At 37.4% G+C, this 19,910-nt stretch overlaps 1 protein-coding gene across 4 annotated transcripts in view; it reads right to left on the minus strand.

Annotated features, from left to right (window-relative positions):
- sws (patatin like phospholipase domain containing sws) overlaps positions 1 to 19,910 on the minus strand; it is an 874,342-nt gene that overhangs the window by 389,472 nt on the left and 464,960 nt on the right. For all 4 annotated transcript variants that reach the window (XM_067138236.2, XM_067138235.2, XM_067138234.2 and 1 more), the window contains exons 19-20: positions 13,550 to 13,705; positions 12,572 to 12,691 (exon numbers count right to left, since the gene is read on the minus strand). In XM_067138236.2, the coding sequence (XP_066994337.1) occupies positions 12,572 to 12,691; positions 13,550 to 13,705 (276 nt within the window). The remainder of the gene's footprint in view (positions 1 to 12,571; positions 12,692 to 13,549; positions 13,706 to 19,910) is intronic.

A 19,910-nucleotide genomic window follows, 5' to 3' on the forward strand; every position in this document is an offset into this window, starting at 1 on the left:
GCGAGGAGGCCAGCGCCTCAAACGTCTGAGCCACTCAGCCTGGCTTTTTCCAAATCAAGGAAAACAGTCTCCAAATGCTTTCTTCTGAGAAAAGTGTCCAGGATTGAACTCTCCAGGCATACCAGCTGGTTATTACAAGTGATGAAAATCATTTTTCGTCCGTATTGAAAGTTTCATAAACTGTATATAGGATAACATCTTTTGTTTATTTCCACCTATTCAATACATTACAAGAAGTTGGCATTTATTTTAAAACATTATTCAGATGAGACATGTTTCGCCTCTCACTTTGAGGCATCTTCAGTCATTATCAAAAACCTTATTATTTTACCAGGCATCTGGTTAAAGATATTCAAAAATGTGTTTGATGATTATAAGAGAGGTAAGATTTACGTTAGTTATAAACATGTACATGAAGTAACTAAAAATCCAATATATTGATAAAAACATATGTAGTTCTTTGTTGAATAGGACTTGTTTGATTCTATTATAGTAAGAGAAGGTGGCTTGAAGCCGTAGTCGTTAATAGATGTCTAATACATAGTGGAAGGCATAAAATATCAGTTCTATGAGAATATACCTTACATTCAAACGATACTAAAAACTAGTGGATTCAAAGGTAGTACATATAAAATGTTCAATGAAATAATTATTGATCTAATAAAAGAATAAAAACATATGTAGTTCTTTGTTAATTAGGACGTCGTAAGATTGTACGGCTTAAAGCCGTAGTCATTAATAGATGTCTAATACATAGTGGAAGGCATATGAAATCAGTTCAATGAGAATATATAATACAAACAATTGATACATAAAAAATGGTAGATTCATACGAGGTACATTTAAAAATGAAGGCGTCATGTGACTATAAAAGATAGTTGATGGCTTAAAGCCGTAGTCAAGGTTTGAAATGTAGGTCAAATAACTGCTAAATATATGGTAAAAAGATATAAGTCAAAATATACAGCTTAGTATAAAAAATATGAAGGAAAAACATTCCAATTGCTTGACAAATACGGACGAAAAATGATTTTCATCACTTGTAATAATAACGCCAACCAGGCTAATAAAAACAAGTATCTAAACCTTAAAACAAAAATTAGCAAGATCTCAAAAGATATTCAATTTCTAAAAGAATGTGCAAGATCCAATCTAGTGCCAAAATTTCTAAAATCGACTCAAAGGAAAAACATTCCGAAACATAAATCTAATGATATTCAAAACAAAATCAACAACCTTTGGCTCAAAAATGAGATAAAACTATTGTATAGAAAGAAATCCTTATTAAATACACAACTTTATCGCGAACATTTGATTCTCGCGCAATCGTTATCACCGCTAGAATGGCTTTCTTATCAACAACACATTACATATAAAATACAGATTGCATTGAACAAAAAACAAGAAACACTAAATCGTAAATTGACACACTTAAAAGAAGAAAAAGCAAAATCAATGAACCGGAACAGTAATATAAAAATATCCCCCTCTCCTTGGAACAATATTCCAACTACAATTAATCTATCCGACGTCACCTTTACAGATAAAGAAACACGTTTATTCAACCAAGGCTTAAAACATAATTGGCCCAACCCACATAAAGCAGATGATATAATCACTACAATAGCCGAAGCTGAAACAAACATAAACAAACAAATTCCAACAGACAAACAAAACGACATAAAATACGAAATTAAAAATAAATTACCTGCCCTTGTAAAAGAAATTTTTAACAAAAATAACTCGTCCTCACTAAAACAGATCCAAGAATTAAGAAAAAAAGTGGACACTAATAACATAATAATAACTAAAGCCGACAAAGGCAATGCTGTAGTCTTAATGAAAAAACAAGATTACATTCATAAAACAGAGGAGTTCTTCTCTAATGAGACCTACACAATAATCTCAAAGGATCCCACTACAAAAACTCAACGTAATCTAAAAACACTTTTAAAAAACTCTTCATTTTTATTTAATGAACATGAATACCATAGTCTCATTAATATGAACCCCAAACTACCCACCGTCAGATCACTACCGAAGGTACATAAAAAGGACGTTCCCATTCGACCAATCATAAACAGCCAAAATAGCCCGACATATAAAACCTCACAATTCCTCCAGAAATTTCTCAAAAAACATTTCAAATTCCATAACAAACACCCCAAAAATTCAATAGAACTATGTGAAACTCTAAAAAAATTTAACTTAAAACCTAATCACACATTGTGCTCTTTCGACGTCATTAACATGTATTCAAACATTCCCGCTAAAAAAACTATAGAAATAATAAAAAACAATCTTTCCAAACATAGCAATTTAAGCAAAATAGAAATAGAAGAATTCTTAAAAGTACTAAACTTCGTCTTACAAAACAACTTTTTCACTTTCAACAATAAAATATACAAACAAGAAGGCCTGGCCATGGGAGACCCTTTATCCGGAATACTTGCTGAAATTTATATGGAAAACCTCGAAAACCGCAAAATAATAAATAACATCAATGGATTAAATCTCTGGCTACGCTATGTTGATGACACGCTAGTAATAATTGACAAAAACCTCAACAATAGTGAAAACATAATAACTTATTTAAATAATCTGGATAACAATATTAAATTCACTAAAGAGGACGAGAACCACAAATCAATTAATTTTCTTGACATCACAATAACAAGAACTTCCAATAAGTTTGATTTCCAAATTTACAGAAAACCCTCATTCACACCTATAACTATTAAACAAAGTTCCCTTCATCCACAATCACACAAACAGTCCTCATTTTATAGTATGGTGTACAGAGCTCTAAAAATCCCCCTTTCAGCGACCAATTTAAAAAAAGAAATAAACACAATAAAAGAAATAGCCACTTTTAATGGATATAATCCCTCTATCATAGACAAACTAATCAATAAAGTTAAATTGAAACTATCCACAAACCTCTCCCCAATAAAAAATGAAAAATCAAAGTTCGCAACCTTTACATACACCAACCCAATCATACACCAAGTAACCAACACCTTAAAAAATCAAGAGATCAAAATAGCTTTCAAAACTCAAAATTCAAACCAAAAAATGTTCTTCAACCATAATACAATAAATTCAGAAAATAATAAATACTCAGGCTCCGGTATCTATAGATTAAAATGTAATGAGTGCCTCAGCTCATACATCGGACAAACAGGAAGAAGCTTCGTAACTAGGTACACAGAACATTTCAATGCTCAGAAACATAATAAACACTCAGCAATGAGCAATCACATGAAAGAAACGGGGCACAACTTTACCACAATTGAACAGGACCTTCAAATTTTAAAAACAGTAAAAAAAGGTAGACTTATGACCGAATTCGAAAATTTATACATATTTTTGGACCAAAAATTCAATGCTAATAAGAATTTAAATGATCCAATAGACAATAGAAGCCCTTTATATGACCAAATAATAACATTATTCAATAATGTAAACCTTCACGACAAAACGTTTTTTAATATTTTCAAAACAGTATCAACAAACACCCCTACGTCAACAAATACATCATACCCCCCTCCCCCTCCCATCTTATGTAATTCCCCTTCACGCGCCATTCAGAAACCAATAAATGATACACGCCCCTCCGCTTCTCCTACCATTCACAACTACCTCCCGTTCACGAATCACAAGCCTACAACTCCGCCCCCTCCTACCCACCCCCCTCTAGCCAGACGACATACGTACAACACAAGGAGTAAAAACCGTTAGTGACCATTAGTATCCTAATAGCGCCTCACACAGCTTGTTAAATGGGCCTACAACGCCATAGGTAAGCACCAAAATTTTCTCACTAACAACACTTAAACAAAACCTTCCCAAGTTTTCTTTCATTTTCGTCAAAATTAACTACAGTTTTTTTTCTTCATTTCAGAACCATTCTATAACAACAATAATTCAACAGCTTCATCAAACTTCCATAATACTCTTCAATAGTATAAATTATTTACAATCAACGTTTTATAAAATATATTGTCATCGAAGAAGAGCACAACAGCTCTTCAACCTCCACGTCAAAAAAACCATACCAACGTTGAGAATTTCCACCCATCATCATCTCTGCAACTTTCTTCTTACAAATTAGGCCAACTATAAACATCTGGTGAACTTCTTGTCAACGCAATCTTGCCGAATAAATCTAAAATAACCTACGAAATGTTGACCAATAAATATCACGGACATACGCATGCCAACGTCAAGTAACTTTTGTCAAGCAATTGGAATGTTTTTCCTTCATATTTTTTATACTAAGCTGTATATTTTGACTTATATCTTTTTACCATATATTTAGCAGTTATTTGACCTGCATTTCAAACCTTGACTACGGCTTTAAGCCATCAACTATCTTTTATAGTCACATGACGCCTTCATTTTTAAATGTACCTCGTATGAATCTACCATTTTTTATGTATCAATTGTTTGTATTATATATTCTCATTGAACTGATTTCATATGCCTTCCACTATGTATTAGACATCTATTAATGACTACGGCTTTAAGCCGTACAATCTTACGACGTCCTAATTAACAAAGAACTACATATGTTTTTATCCTTTTATTAGATCAATAATTATTTCATTGAACATTTTATATGTACTACCTTTGAATCCACTAGTTTTTAGTATCATTTGAATGTAAGGTATATTCTCATAGAACTGATATTTTATGCCTTCCACTATGTATTAGACATCTATTAACGACTACGGCTTCAAGCCACCTTCTCTTACTATAATAGAATCAAACAAGTCCTATTCAACAAAGAACTACATATGTTTTTATCAATATATTAGATTTTTAGTTACTTCATGTACATGTTTATAACTAACGTAAATCTTACCTCTCTTATAATCATCAAACACATTTTTGAATATCTTTAACCAGATGCCTGGTAAAATAATAAGGTTTTCGATAATGACTGAAGATGCCTCAAAGTGAGAGGCGAAACATGTCTCATCTGAATAATGTTTTAAAATAAATGCCAACTTCTTGTAATGTATTGAATAGCTGGAAATAAACAAAAGATATTATCCTATATACAGTTTATACCAGCTGGTTAGCGAGCAGTGAAAGCCATGCTAGTACTCGGAGAAAAGTTCTCATTTCTCCAGAAACCACGTCAGTGGAGTGGGAACTCTGGAGCACTTTGAAGCATCTCGGCAAGGATAGCCTAGAGTTTCCACTCCGTAAAGGGCATGTTATAATCCTCTCCGAAACAGAGTTAGCTAAACGCAGACAATGATGTTCTGTCGTACGCTACAGAACATGGAATTCAGGATGGTAACTCCTGGACCTGAACCCAGACACATCTACAGAGTGACTTGCTAGATGATTAGCAATCGAGGGTGGATCAGTGACAATACTGGTTGCAATGGAAATGCCTGGTATAATAGGTGGTACTTGAATATCACAAAATACTTTAGAATTTAGTCCACATTTGAGATGACAGTGTCATAACGACACCTACCTTTTCCATGAAGCTTTCTTACTCTGTTGAATAAGAACTCGCACCTTAGCACAGTTTTTTTTTTTAATGTTACCAAGTTGACCACAGCAGGCTGATATTGAATGCATTTGTCAATAAGATGTTGATCTTTTATAGCTGCTGCTATATCATCGTTTCATCAGAGAACTGGTCTACTTGAAAAGTCTTTGAGAAAGATGGAATGGACCCCTCAGTACTAGCATGAATAACTATTGTTCTACTGTATGTTCTGGCTATTCAAGTTGTTAAAGACAGCTAATGATGTGTACTTTGGCCAATCAGCATGTTTCAGAATCCAATGAGGAGGAACCTCGGTGGATGTCTGTTTCACCAAAGTAAGGAGGATAGGAAAATGGTTGCTACCACAGTGACTGTGATGTACATCTCACCAAAACAGGGGTCAACCCTTGTTCTTTGCTGACCCCAATAGTATTAGTTACGAGCCCTAAGGAGTCACGTATTCACACCTTTCGCAGCCCTAGTCTATCACTGACCAATACTGTAATTTTTCGAAGTGTCATACGACTTCCATTTTTCCCCATTTGATTTAACCCTTACCCCTCATCTGTCGGGACACAGCCACCGCCACCTTTCTTTTCTTGTTCAGACAGGCTGGGAGAGTCACTCTCAGCCCTGGTCAATGATGCTACCCCTGCCATCTTAGTGGCAGCTGTTTTGCCTGCGATGCTGGCTTATTTGCCTTTGCCAGTGCCAGCTTCTTTGAGGCTGAAGGTGAGTTAGATCGCACCTTATAGCTTTTACTCTTTCCGGGGTTACAACATGAGAAACTGCTGCTTTAGGCACAGTGATCAATTACAATGTTTCCTTAAGGAATTGCACACTTAGCAGGCTCTGAGCTATGGGGCATTCATGGAGTTAAACTTATGGCGAGGTTCCTAGTTTGAAATACCATCCAAGATCTTAATCTCCTGGATCTCCTCCTCACCGAGATAGACTGGACAATCGAAAGTTAAAGGCTTGGGTGGCGGACCATCCCGGACAGGCTTTAGACGTTTGGAAGCCACGTCTCTTTGTATCCTCTTCAAATACCACCAACTCCAATCATGGGCAAACTCTGCAGCAGCGATGCAGCCAAGGCAATACCCACCTGGCTTGTTGGAAGGTACTGCCCACGGTACAATGTTAAACAATGCCATTTAGGCATGTACCCTAAAGCGCATACAGAGGAGTTCCTGCTTAGGCATCTGTCAGTGCAGGAACCAGTGTTTTCAGGCAGATACTACTGCAGGGCACACAACATTCCTACCTGACGGATTGAGGACAATCCCTTCCCCAAACAGCATGCACATTATACTTTGAATTGGTCTACAACTAACCCTCGAGGGGGGACCAATGGCCACATGACTCTTTTAGTCACGTACTATGAAGGGGGATTGCCTGCGGATATATCAAGCTCCCCCACCCCACAGGGATCCCATTCACAATTCCGATGCCATAATTGATTGCCGTGCCAAGGTTGCCCCCCTTTTTATCTTGTACTACAGGTTATATGTAACCTAGGTCAAAACTGAAAATAAATGGCTTTCACTTTAACAAATCAAATTGATTGATCATTCACCCCTGTATACCACCTTTGATAAATTATGTTCATGACATGAAGACAACTTGAGACAGTGAGTTTAATCCCTCCTCATTTGAATCACATTCGTAGCACACGAACCTGGCATGACAACGTAGCATGCTGTCCAATTAGCTATAGGCGGTTATTCAAAATCCAAAAGGTTTGACACTGACCAATGAAGAACATGTGGTTAGGACTAAAAGAAAGTTTGCAAGAAATATAGATTGAAAAATTTTATGCTGGGCAGATTTCAGTATTCTTTAACATATGTATACTTCTTTCAGATAAACTTTCTATATATATATATATGTTAGAAATAAATGGACCACCTCTAGCTACACCAGGTTATCATTTTATCACAAAAGCTAAACATAAATCAAAGTAACAGTTTTTGGAAGGGAAAACTCAACACTGGTGTCCAAGTGGTTAACCACATTCAGCATGGTAAAAGTTAAATATGACCTCTGATACCTGTGATTTTTGAAAACAAATTCGAACAAAGAAATAATCCAATCTCAAATATGCATACAGTATGTTAAAATATTGCATTTGCTTCTTATGCTTGACATTGAAATACTTATAGAACATTCTCCTTCCAGCCTTCAAGAATAGCGTAAGGTGAGTTGGGGTAGGTGCATACCCTAAAAATGGAAGTGCAACTTTGAATTTTAAATGCATCTAAACTAATTGCAATACCAAAACAAGACAACTTCTGCATATTGACTGGTTAATTATGTGTGACTATTTCATCTTGAATGTATGTTCCATTAGGAAATTAAATAGCACCATAATATCCAGGATACATACATGCCCCGTGATATGGGGCAAGTGCATCTCTAGCCTATATTCTTCCATTAGCCTAAATGTATAGCACATAATCGTGGGACAAGTTCATTTTCTCTACTTATTAAGCTATTACATGCGTATTTCAAAATTTATAAAGTTAGGTTTTCTATTAAATTCTTCAACTTAGTATGTTGGGGTGTGTAAGATACAAAATTACAGCCATTGGAATAGCAGCACAAGAATATGAAAATTAAAGACAAAAACTGGTGTTTCCTTACATTTATTAGTAGGTAAGTTGCTTAGGTTTCAAAGCAATTTATTAACTTAACAATAACTAAAAACAAATTGTAAAATCAAGTTAAGTTACACCAAATAAGTTACAAGGAAAATAAATGTTGACAGAAGATACACTGTGTCAAGGTACATTAAAAATTGTTTATCAAATTTTTAAAATAAAGAAACGAAAATTAAACACTGTCACTAACAGTAGACTGCAAATATTAATTTAAATAACTTAATGATGTGTTTAAATCTCCTTAATAATAAATCAAAAGTAAGTTACACTTGTGGTCAGTCATAAAATATCGTCAAATTAAGTTTCACTCTTCACCCATTCACCGAATGTTGTTCTGAGTAAAGGAAATGGGAAACAACAGTTTACCTCTGCGGTCTACAGATGACGGAGGGAGAATACACACTATTTCATCTTCTAAGATATCACTGATATCTTCACTGTCTGGATACATGAAAGCCGAGGTGTGAGAGCTTTCAGAAGCCTTTCTAACAAATTTTACTATAGGGTTTCCTTCAGCATTAAATGATAAGATTTGTGCCACAAAGTGTTTTGAAGATTTCTCGCCACAAAGATTTACCAAGCTCCGTTCAGATGGATTTCTTCCTCAGCTGTGAAATCCTCCAAATCATCTAATTCTTGCTTTACAAGTTGGGACAGAGGAGGAGTGCAGATGTCACTATCTGACGAATCATGAACAATAGTTTTTGTATGTTTCTTGATCTTCTTTCGTTCTTTCTTCTTTTCATTTCCTTTTCCCACCTTTTCTTCGCCCATCATCATTCGCTTGATAACATCATCATTTGTGATAATTTCAGCACCAATAGCAGTTTTCTTTTGTTTTGCCTGCGATTCATCCTTGAAAAGTGTTATAAGTACAACATCAACATACACCAGCTCTACGTTGACTACAAGGAGGCTTACGACAGTGTGGTCAGGTCAAGGCTGCAACAGGTTTTGGAAGAGATGCAGGTGCCGATGAAGATCACCAACCTTGTCCTGATGACTGTGAGAAGTACCAGAGCCAAAGTGAGGATCTAGGGCCAGCTCTCCAGGGAGTTCGAAGTACAGAGAGGGTTGAGGCAAGGTGACGCATTGTCAACCACTCTGTTTAACCTCTGCCTGGAGCATGTTATGCGTCGAATACCTCTGAACCCAGGGGGTACCATTTGCAACAGAACCCTTCAGTACCTGGCCTTCGCGGATGATGATGTCCTACTCAAGAGAGAAGTGCAAACTACCTGGCAGAAGCTCTGGAGCACATGAGCGAGGGATCACAACATCTGGGCTTACAGATCAATAAGGACAAAACCAATTACACGGTGAACACCCGAAACAAGATTTCACGGTGTGAGAGGACTGGAATTTGCAGGAAACACCTACGAGAAAGTAACACACTGTAAGTACCTGGGAGCCCTCATGACTGAGGACAACAAGGTCAGTGAGGAGATAAACACTAGGGTGGCAGCTGGGAACAGGTGTTACTTTGCCTTCCAGAAGTTACTGAAGACTGCAACGCTGTCCAGACGATTAAAACTCACCGTGTACCGGGTTATAATCCGTCCAGTTGTACTGTATGTGTGCAAAACGTGGACACTAAATGAGCACAAGAACTTTCTACGGGTGTGGGAGAGAAAGAGGAAGATTTTTGGCGCAGTTCACAATCAAGGAGAGTGGCGCATCAGGACCAATGAAGAAGTCTATGCCTTGTATGGTGATCTCAAGATAGTCGCAGAGGCCAAAAAGAGGAGACTTTAGTATCTCGGACACATTGTAAGGATGGACCAGGATCGGGCAATGAAGATGATCCTTGATCATCATCCTGGCCGCCAACAAAGATGGGAGAGACCAAGGACAAGATGGCTAGACAACGTCTCAAGAGATTTGGAGTTGATAGGGATCCAGTGCAGGAGAAGGAGAGCTCTGGACCAAAAGAAGTGGGCAAAAGCTTGTGAAGAGGGCAGGGTCCTTCATGGGCTGTAGCGTCAGGAGAGTGAGAGAGTGAGTGAGTGAGTGAGTGAGTGAGTGAGTAATAATTCCTCGAAAGTAGTGCTTGCTTGATGCCTGCCTTTAATACCAACAACAGGTTCAGTGTGCTGGATATTTCCTGATGTTGAAGGGATGGGTTCGGTTGCAGAAGCACTAACAATATTGTCATCTCCTGATGTTGAAAGGATAGTTTCAGCAGCCGAAGCACTAACATTATTATTATTATTATTATTATTATTATTATTATTATTATTGTTAGATATTGTTGTTCTTAACTTCCATCTTCTAAGGACTGCTGGATCAAATCTCTCTTCTGGTACTGCTGCATCACTGAAAGGATAGATTCCACCTTCCTTAAACCCATTGCAAATTACATCCCTAGGTATTTCATTCCATATGTTTTCTACCATTTTTGCAAATTCACTCTTTGGAAGCTTCTGCCCAATAGGTTTCCTCTGCCATGATGCAAGTGTCGCATCCCAGCGAGTTTTGAGACACTTCATCACACTCAAATCTACCGCCTGTAAAGGATGGCTTGAATGGAGTGGCAACTTGATTATCACCACATTTTCTTTCCTAGCCATTAGAATCAATTTTAGACCTACATGGTGGGCGGCATCTGTCATGTGTGGTAACTGTGTGTTATTTTGGTGGAGGATAATGTTATGTGTAGTGTGTGAGTTGCAGGTATGTTGGGGACAGCACAAACACCCAGCCCCCGGGCCATTGTAATTAACCAATGAATGTTAAAATCCTCGACCCGGCCGGGAATCGAGCCCGGGACCCTCTGAACCAGAGGTCAGTACGCTGACCATTCAGCCAATGAGTTGGACACCTACATGAGTTGAATGGCCATCATATATTAGGAGCAGCGGTTGCTCTTCTCCAACACATGTAAGAAATCTTTTCTTAAAATAGTTCTCGAAAACATCACTTTCCATTGGGCCTGGAAATCCAGTTCCTACTGGTGCTGTCCATTGGTCCCATACAATTTTCCCCTCAAAAAATTATTAATGGAGGGCCCTTATCGCTTTTTTCATTACAACAAAATAGGACTGTTATATTCTCCTTCCCTGAGGAACTTGTCCTTGTTTATGCAGCTCCTTTTGATCCAACTATTTTGGTTTTAGAATGATCTTTGCAAAAACTGGTCTCATCGAGATTCCATATCAAATGTGGTTTTTCTGAGAGCCCTAACTCTAATGTTTTCTTCAAAATGTTTAAGTACTCATATATAATGAGTGGATCACAACTCGTTGTTCGTGCAATTTCGACACCTTGTGGTATTTCTGATTGAAAGATTATGCTGTCTCATAAAGAGCACCAATTAATCAGCTCCAGGGTGTTCCTCCTTAAATGGCATTTTTATTTCATTTTCGGAAACATATTCCCCTACCAGGGACATAATGTCTTTCCTAGATAGTCAATAGCCACATTTTTCCATGTATTTTAATCCTTCAGCAAGTTCAGTTTCTATTTGCAAGGATAAAGTTGTAGGATGACCAAAGTTTGTTGATTTCTTTCCGCGGCTTCCCTTAACATGATCAACCAACGCATTACGAGGAATGTTGAATCGTTTACTTGCTGATTTAGTGCCACATCTACCACTCATAACCTCTGTAACTGCTGAATTCAAGTCGTCTTTTGAATAACCTCCTCCTCTGGCAGTCCTCCGCACATAAACACGTACCATTGTGTATGCAAATGAATTCAGAGCTGATTCATATCTGAAATAGAGTAAAACAGTGAAAATTACCAAAAAAGTTAAATGCGAAAGTATGCAAGTAATGGACGGGGTAAGTGCACACCCCACCAGGCACTTGCCCCAATGGGCATGAATGAACTTACTCCACATACCATACTTGTTCTGATGGGGCAAGAGCAACCCCTCATGTTTTTGTAATTAGTTACATTGTATTTCTACGATTAAATATGTTAATGAAAAGAGTATACTTTTAGCTTTTAAACTTACCATAAATGAAGTTATTACAATGAAAGATGCTCCAGATACAACGTGGATTCGGAAAGCACGATGAACTCTAATCGTTAGTTGACAGCATTACTTCCGGAACTGGCCTATACAACTGCTTGTTAGTCGACATCACCCGCGACATCTAGTGTTAAATGAACGCAAGACAAATTTCCCTAACTCCCCAATGAGTTTCAAATGGACAAATATATTATTTACCACGGATGCACTTGCCCCATCTCACCTTAATTGTTTCTTTGGCTTTAATTTTTTTTCTCAGGCATTTCAATTGAGTGTTATGTACGATGTACGATGGATGACTATACTTTTGTTACCCAACTATTGGTAATTCTGAATAGTAAAAATGATTCCATTCCAAGTTTACAAATAGTATATACAAACATTGAGGAATGGCAACACATGACAGACAAGAGTTCACACCTGCGACCATTCTCGAGCTTTTTGCGTCATTGTAGTGATGTTCCTTTCCATACACCAAAGTGCTCCCATGAATGCTCCAATGCTAACACCTCCAACCATGTCAACAGGAATACCTGCTTCCTAAGGAACGGAAAACAGTAAAATGTCAAAACTTTATATATATTTACAACATACAAGAGGAACAGTAATAAAGAGATTAAAATTGTTCAGAAATTCAAATATCTTGGGGAAATAATAACATGGAACACAAATGAAAAAGAAGCAATAGAACACAGAACAACTAAATTTAAACAAGCACAAAGACTTACCTGGCCAACCTATAAAAAAAAATCTCTTTCGATAAACGCTAAGCTGAAACACTATAATTCCATAGTTAAACCAGAGGCAACCTATGCTAGTGAAACTTTATTCAAATTAAATGTAAAATCTACAACAGACAAATTACAGAAAACTGAGAGAAGAATTCTTAGAACAATTATTAATAAAAAACACCAAGTTGATGGACAGTGGAGATTGTTGCCTAACAACATTGTCTATCGTGAATGTGAATCAATAATATCTACAATGCGTAAAAGAAGAATTTCCTTTTTCTGTCACATATCAAGATTAGCAGACACCAGGATATTGAAACAACTATTCGATTACTTTTTGAAGAATAAAATCAATAATAATTGGTTCAAAGAAGTTCAGGACGATTTGGAAGAATTGGGTATAACTCGGCAACAAATCAAAGACAGAAAAGAGAAGAGGATTTTGAAGAACAAAAGCATAAGTCTCAAACTAAAAGCAGTTGAACGGAAACAATATACTATATCGGACACACAAAGGGCTTCCAGGTCGGAGAGGATGAAAAAGTTCTGGGAGAAGAAGAAGAAGAAATTAACTCAAATGTATTGATTTCAGTGCTCCAATGTGGGCGTAAAATATGTAAATAAATAAATAAATAATACAAGAGGAAATTACATTGGACACAGTTACCTGTATAGCTTTCATCATGCCTACATGGGCAGCTCCACGTGCACCACCACCACCCAGCACCACTCCCACTGATGTACCAGTGAGCCATCGGGCCAAGCGTGAGAAATCTGAATGGATGTTAGGTTCTGACATCAGAACTTTACTGTACAATTCATTCTGGAACAAAAAGTAGTATGTTGTACTGAGTTGATCAAGTACAAAGAAAATATAATATTATTTTGAGTGTTTCACACAAGACAGTGTCAGAAATTTAAAGAATGAAGAAAAACATACAGGTACTGGCTTCGCAACGTACAGGTAATACCAGATAATTGCATGCAAAGGATAGGGTCGAAAGTCTATATATATCTGCCTCAAGCGATCAAAATGCTTACTTAAATTGTTAAGAAGGAAATCATACTTTCCACTGTCAACTTAGTTAATGTAACTTAAAAGCTCTTTTCAGCCTGTCAAACACACAAGTTCAAAATTGTATGTTGGGCAGATATCACCCTTCTATAAAATATGTACACTTCTTTCATATAAACTTTCTATATATATGTTAGAAATAAAAGGACCACCTCTAGCTACACCAGGTTATCATTTCACCACAAAAGCTAAATATAATCAAAGTAACATTTTTTGGAAGGGAGAACTCAACATCGGTGTTATGCTTGTTGTACAGAGTCTAACTTGACACTAACTTTGCTTTGTTCGTACTTATTTTATGTGTGCACCTGCAATCTACCAGTTAATATACAAACTCCGTAGAGCTTAAAGAACTTCCTGGTGTCAAAAGAACACACATTAGGTATTCCATGGAAATATTTGTAAAAAAAAGAAAAAAGGACAATGTAGGTTGGCCACATGATCATAACAATAACTGTGTTTATATTTCGTAGTTACCACTCCGTGTTAGACAATACATGCATATTTCTTGGGATATATTTGTGATTTTAAAGAATTTTATCCTGTAATCATGGATGAGAATGGTACAAGGCAGCTAACAGATGAACAGAGTGGTGGTGGTGATGATTATTTATGTGAATTAGATGATGAATTTTGTGATTTGTCGAATGAAAGTGATGGTGTAAATGATGATAGAGTAGTGAGTGAAGGCGGTTTTGATACAGAAAGTAAATGTAAGAAATAAAGAATTGAACCTAGCACATCATATAGAGATTCTTCAGATTCAGAGGATGAACTAATAGTGACAGCAAGAAAATCGGCAAGCGTCAACACTGATACCGAAGAAGAGCAGCCAAGTTCTAATGTTGGAGGTGGAGCTACAGGTGATTGTATTAATGCTGTTGTGAATTCTGAGGTGAGCGATAGTGATATAGATTACAATGGTGCTAGTGATGCTAGGCCTCTCACAGCTACATCCAAAGACAGTGTGTATAAAAATGTGACCTGCCATGACAAAGAGCTACCAAGACTGAAGTACTGAACAGGGCAAAAAGTTCCTGGACCACAGATGCCATGACTAAATGGCTAGCGTGCTGGCCTTTAGTCACAGGGGTCCTGGGTTTGATTCCCGGCAGGATCGGGAATTTTAACCATAATTGGTTAATTTCACTGACACGGGGGCTGGGTGTATGTGTCGTCTTCATCATCATTTCATTCTCATGACGACATGCAGGTCGCCTATGGGAGTCAAATAAAAAAAGAACCTGCATCTGGCAAGCCGAACTTGTCCTCTAACACTCCCGGCACTAAAAGCCATATGCCATTTAATTTCATACTGCAGTATTTTATGCTTTCCTTTACTTCAGCATTGATATAAAAAAATGTTGCTGAAACTAATGCATATGCTAGGACACCAATTGGCAACAAAACTTTGTCAAAGTTCTCTGCCTAGCACGATTGGGCTGATATGAAACAGGACAAAATGTTGGCATTCCTAGGCATCATCATCAATATGCCAATAATTAAGTTTACCTGATATAAAGGATTACTGAGCAAAGGACTTTATATCAAGAGTACAGTTTGTCAGTGAAGTGATGGCTTAGAAATAATTTCTTCAAATATTTTGGATGTTACATTTAGAGGCAGTTCCCAATTTAGATTGTACTTTGAAAACCAGAACACAAAAAGGCAGTAATTTTCTCAAATACATTGGCAACAGATGCAGAGAACTCTTTATACCAGGACAGAATTTGTCAGTAGATGAATCTCTTGTGGAATTCAAGGGAAGAATCTCTTACCATTTATAACCCAAAAAATCTACAAAATGGGGAATACGCATTTATGTTTTGGTCAGCTCTGTTTGTAGCTATATCTGTACTTTTATAATATATCATCAGAAACTCATTACAGAAACCCTCATCAAACCATCCCTTCCTTTCACCTCTAGAATATAACTTTATAAACATTCGAGAAACATGGCTTTATATTTCTGGATACTATATTTTCACCAAACGTTTCTATTTAAGCCCAACACTTGCACTGAACTTCTAGCTTTGAAACATTGCCTTACTGGGACTCTGCTTCATAACAGAAAAGATGTTCCTGCTTCTATCAGGAAACCAACCCTAGAAAAAGGAAAAAAGATAGCATGCCACAATAGTGAAAATGTACTAATACTTGCTTGACACACACAAAAGAAAGTTGTAACTATGCTCTGTACATGAGTACATCCTCAGAGATCAGAAGGGAAATGAAGGGATAAGCAGATGAAGTAGTTGTGAATAAACTAAGTGTAGTTGCAAATTACAATACTTATATGGGTGGCATCGAAACACCCGATCATTTGATGCAACATATTGCTTCCTCAGTAAGATACTCAAATGGAGAAAATTATTTTTCTGGGGTATGAATGTTCCAATTATAAATGCCTGCATACTCTATGCCCAGAATGCCAAAGCAAATCACACTAAGCCCATGAAACAAGTACATTTTAGGAGACTGCTGGTCAAAGAACATGTTGGAGACTTCTGTAAAGGTGGTGGTAACTCAAAAAGGGGACGGCATTCCACTTCAGATGAAAGCAAAGACTGGATGGGAAGTTGCACATCCTCATTCCACAACCATAATGAAAGTTCAAAGACTGTACAGTGGAACCTCGATTATCCGATCACGGAAACTAAGTTTTCCCGGATTATGCGTTCAAATTATGTGGTCCTGCGAGCATCGTAATTAAATCACATTATAAAAATCTGGCATTATCCGTTCCTCAAAGAAACTATTTCCTGGATCAACCGTCCAGAAATTTCAGTCCCACCAATGCCAAATCCTCAATCAAGCATTTTTCAATAAACTACATCTCACGAAAGGATGGCTATGGCATACTTATGGATCTTGGCGTTAATGGCCTGTCATTGTGATAATTAGAGCAAGTACTGTACTGGAAAAGCGATCTGCGGTGAAGTTGCATGAGGGACCCTCTTAGCATCGCATTCAGGTGGTACTGTTTAGAGAATCTTGGGAATCGTACAACAGAGAGGGGCCACAACAATTGTAAGGAGAGACAGTGCATTTCGACAGCTCTACTTGAAGACGAGTTTCGTAAAATGTTCGCCCTTATAAAACGTCCACATTATGTCCAGGGTTAGATGTTTATAGTTTTAGTTTTTCGATTGTATTAAAATACCAATATAGTTGGTCCATTATAGGACAATATAAGTTTTCCAGCTAACTCATTCCTGGTTGCCAGCGTTTCGCCCCAGTGTGCTAAGTTGGGCTCTTCAGTTAGTAAATAGCACATCTACCAAGGCACATGGCTAGTGCATTCTATGGAGGCCACTGTGTAAGCTACTTGGAGCCACCGGCAGTGCCAATGCACTATGAGAGAGTCTCATTTTCAAAAATTGATGCCTGCCTGGCCATCAGATGATATAGATATTGATTCCCATAGGGATTCCCATTGGTCCGTTATTGGACATTATAAATTTTCCAGCTAACTCATTCCTGGTTGCCAGCGTTTTGCCCCAGTGTGCTAAGTTGGGCTCATCAGTTGGTAAATAGCACACCTACCAAGACGCATGGCTAGTGCATACCGTGGAGGCTACTGCATATTGCCAAACAGGTTTTCGGCACTTTCATCAGGGCACTGTACAGCAACTGGGATTTCAGGCAGGAATCGAAACTGCTCCTTCTTAACAAAAATCTAGTACTTTAATATTATCGTATACAATTATGTTGTCGAGACCAGAACATATGTTGCACCTTACACACAAAAATCCATGGAGGTCCTGGGACTGCTTATTACTGTTTAGGTCCGAATAGAAGACTGAGAATTTTAAGTTTTTGTGTTAAAATGTCAAAAACTGCAGTCGTTTTTTTTGCGCACTTTACTTTTAAGTGGTGTGTATCATTTCCAACTTGTACTGACATGTGCAGCGAGAGCGCGCTTTTCAGCTGAGCTCAAGGTCACGAATAACTGTAATTTCTGAAGTTTTGATGATTTTTTTTTCTCTTTCCAATTCGATTGGATTAGTGATGGGCAGAACTGAATATAATGCATTTGAGAACTTTTAAGAATTGATACTTACATTCGAAACCATGTTCTCAAGTTCAACATAACCTTTAAAAGTCAAAGTAGGCCTAATTTACAAGATTTCCAGAAACTGATTACGAACAGTAAAGTGGAGACCAAATTACAATGGTAAATTATGAAAAGAAGGGATTTCACCATCATGTTAGATGCTTTTGTATCTAATTTGCTTTATTTTATTAGATGAGAGAATTACAAACTAAATTGTTGTTTGGCTTGGCGTTATTTAGATTTTTTGAAGAGTTTGGCTAATTAAAATTGTTGAAGTGAAAGAAGTTTTCACAGGAAACTGACGAAGTTTTCCCTGTAAAATTGAATATAAAGTATTGAGATTTTGAAATCTCATACCGGTAATTGTTTGATGCCAGTTTCAGAGTCTAACTTGCTTGCCTCTCATCCGGAAGGCCCGGGTTCGATTCCCGGACAGGTCAGGCATTTTTACCTGGATATAAGGGCTGGTTCCAGGTCTACTCAGCCTATGTGATTGCCTTTAACTGAGGAGTTATCTAATGATGAGATGACGACCCTGGTCTAGAGAGCCAGGAATAACAGCCGAGAAGATTTGTTACGCTGACCACGAGTCATCTCGTAATCTGCAGGCCTTCGGGCTGAGCAGCGGTTGCTTGGCAGGCAAAGGCCCATTGGGACTATAGTTTGGTTTGGTTTAGGAGTGTTTGTAAGATTATAATTATACATATTTCATTTTTGTGATGTTTAGCCGAATTGTTGATGGTTTTCATTTATTCCTGGATTTTCCGTTTTCTTGTCTTGTACGTTTTATTTCCATGGTCCCTCCAAAAATGGAGAGTAGAGGTTCCACTGTATTGTGTGTTACAAGCAAAATGTTTCTAGGGGAAGACTAGAGACAACCTACATTTGTGAAACATGTGAACAAAAACCTGGACTTCACGTGGAGATTTGCTTCAAATGGTACCATACAGTGAAAAATTTCAAGTTACAAATTGGTTAGACACATTTATCAGATATAGCTGAACCAAATGTTTGCTTGAGATAACCTTTATTTTATTTTAATTTCATATAAATTTCACTCTTGAACATTAGGCAGGATTTCCTCTAAATTTGTTTGGACTACACCCGGGATGGCGAACCTTTTCCTACTAGTGTGCCATTTTGAGTCTGGTTTATTATTCTCAACTGTCTTCTGTGCCACTTGTTATTTTCCATTATAATGACTATAAACCCCACCTCTGACTTCCATCCCCAACTCCAAATTATGTTTCATAACATGTTGTTACATATATGTTGTAAAATAATGCATTTGATTGCATGTTCCGTGGTCACATTTTGCCAATACCACAAAAACACAAGTACATTTTTAAATATGTAAGTTTGAAGAATAACTAACATTATTTGTAGAAAAGTAATAGTAAGTGTCCATAGGGGGACACGGAAAGAACCTCCCCGAAGAGTGTATGATTTACATTCGGGCGTTCTCTGGGCAACGGTTAGGTGTTAACACCGGTTGACCTTTCCAATCCAGAAGCAACATCAACTATTTATAATCCGTCTCGACCATGAGTGGTTTTCCATAAAGGAAATTGTGGAACTTATTGCAGGTGAAACTGACTGCTAATGCTTCTTTCTTGATCTGGGAATAGTTCTGCTCTAATTTCCGTAATACTCTGGTTACATAAGCTACTGGGTGACGCACCTGTACCTGGGTAGATGAATTATTGTTGACCACAGCTATGGTCATTAAATGTGAAATCATTTGTCTTCTTCACCACTCACCGTGAGCTTTCACATTTCTGCTATTATACATCTCTTATCTTCAGGGAGTGAGTTGAAATAAACTTGGCATGGATACGTTGGATTAACTTAAGAGTTCACTGAGAAATATCTAATTAAATAAAACCTAACTCTCGC

The sequence above is a fragment of the Anabrus simplex genome, chromosome 1 (assembly GCF_040414725.1).
Source record: "Anabrus simplex isolate iqAnaSimp1 chromosome 1, ASM4041472v1, whole genome shotgun sequence".
NCBI classification, from domain to species: Eukaryota; Metazoa; Arthropoda; class Insecta; order Orthoptera; family Tettigoniidae; genus Anabrus; species Anabrus simplex.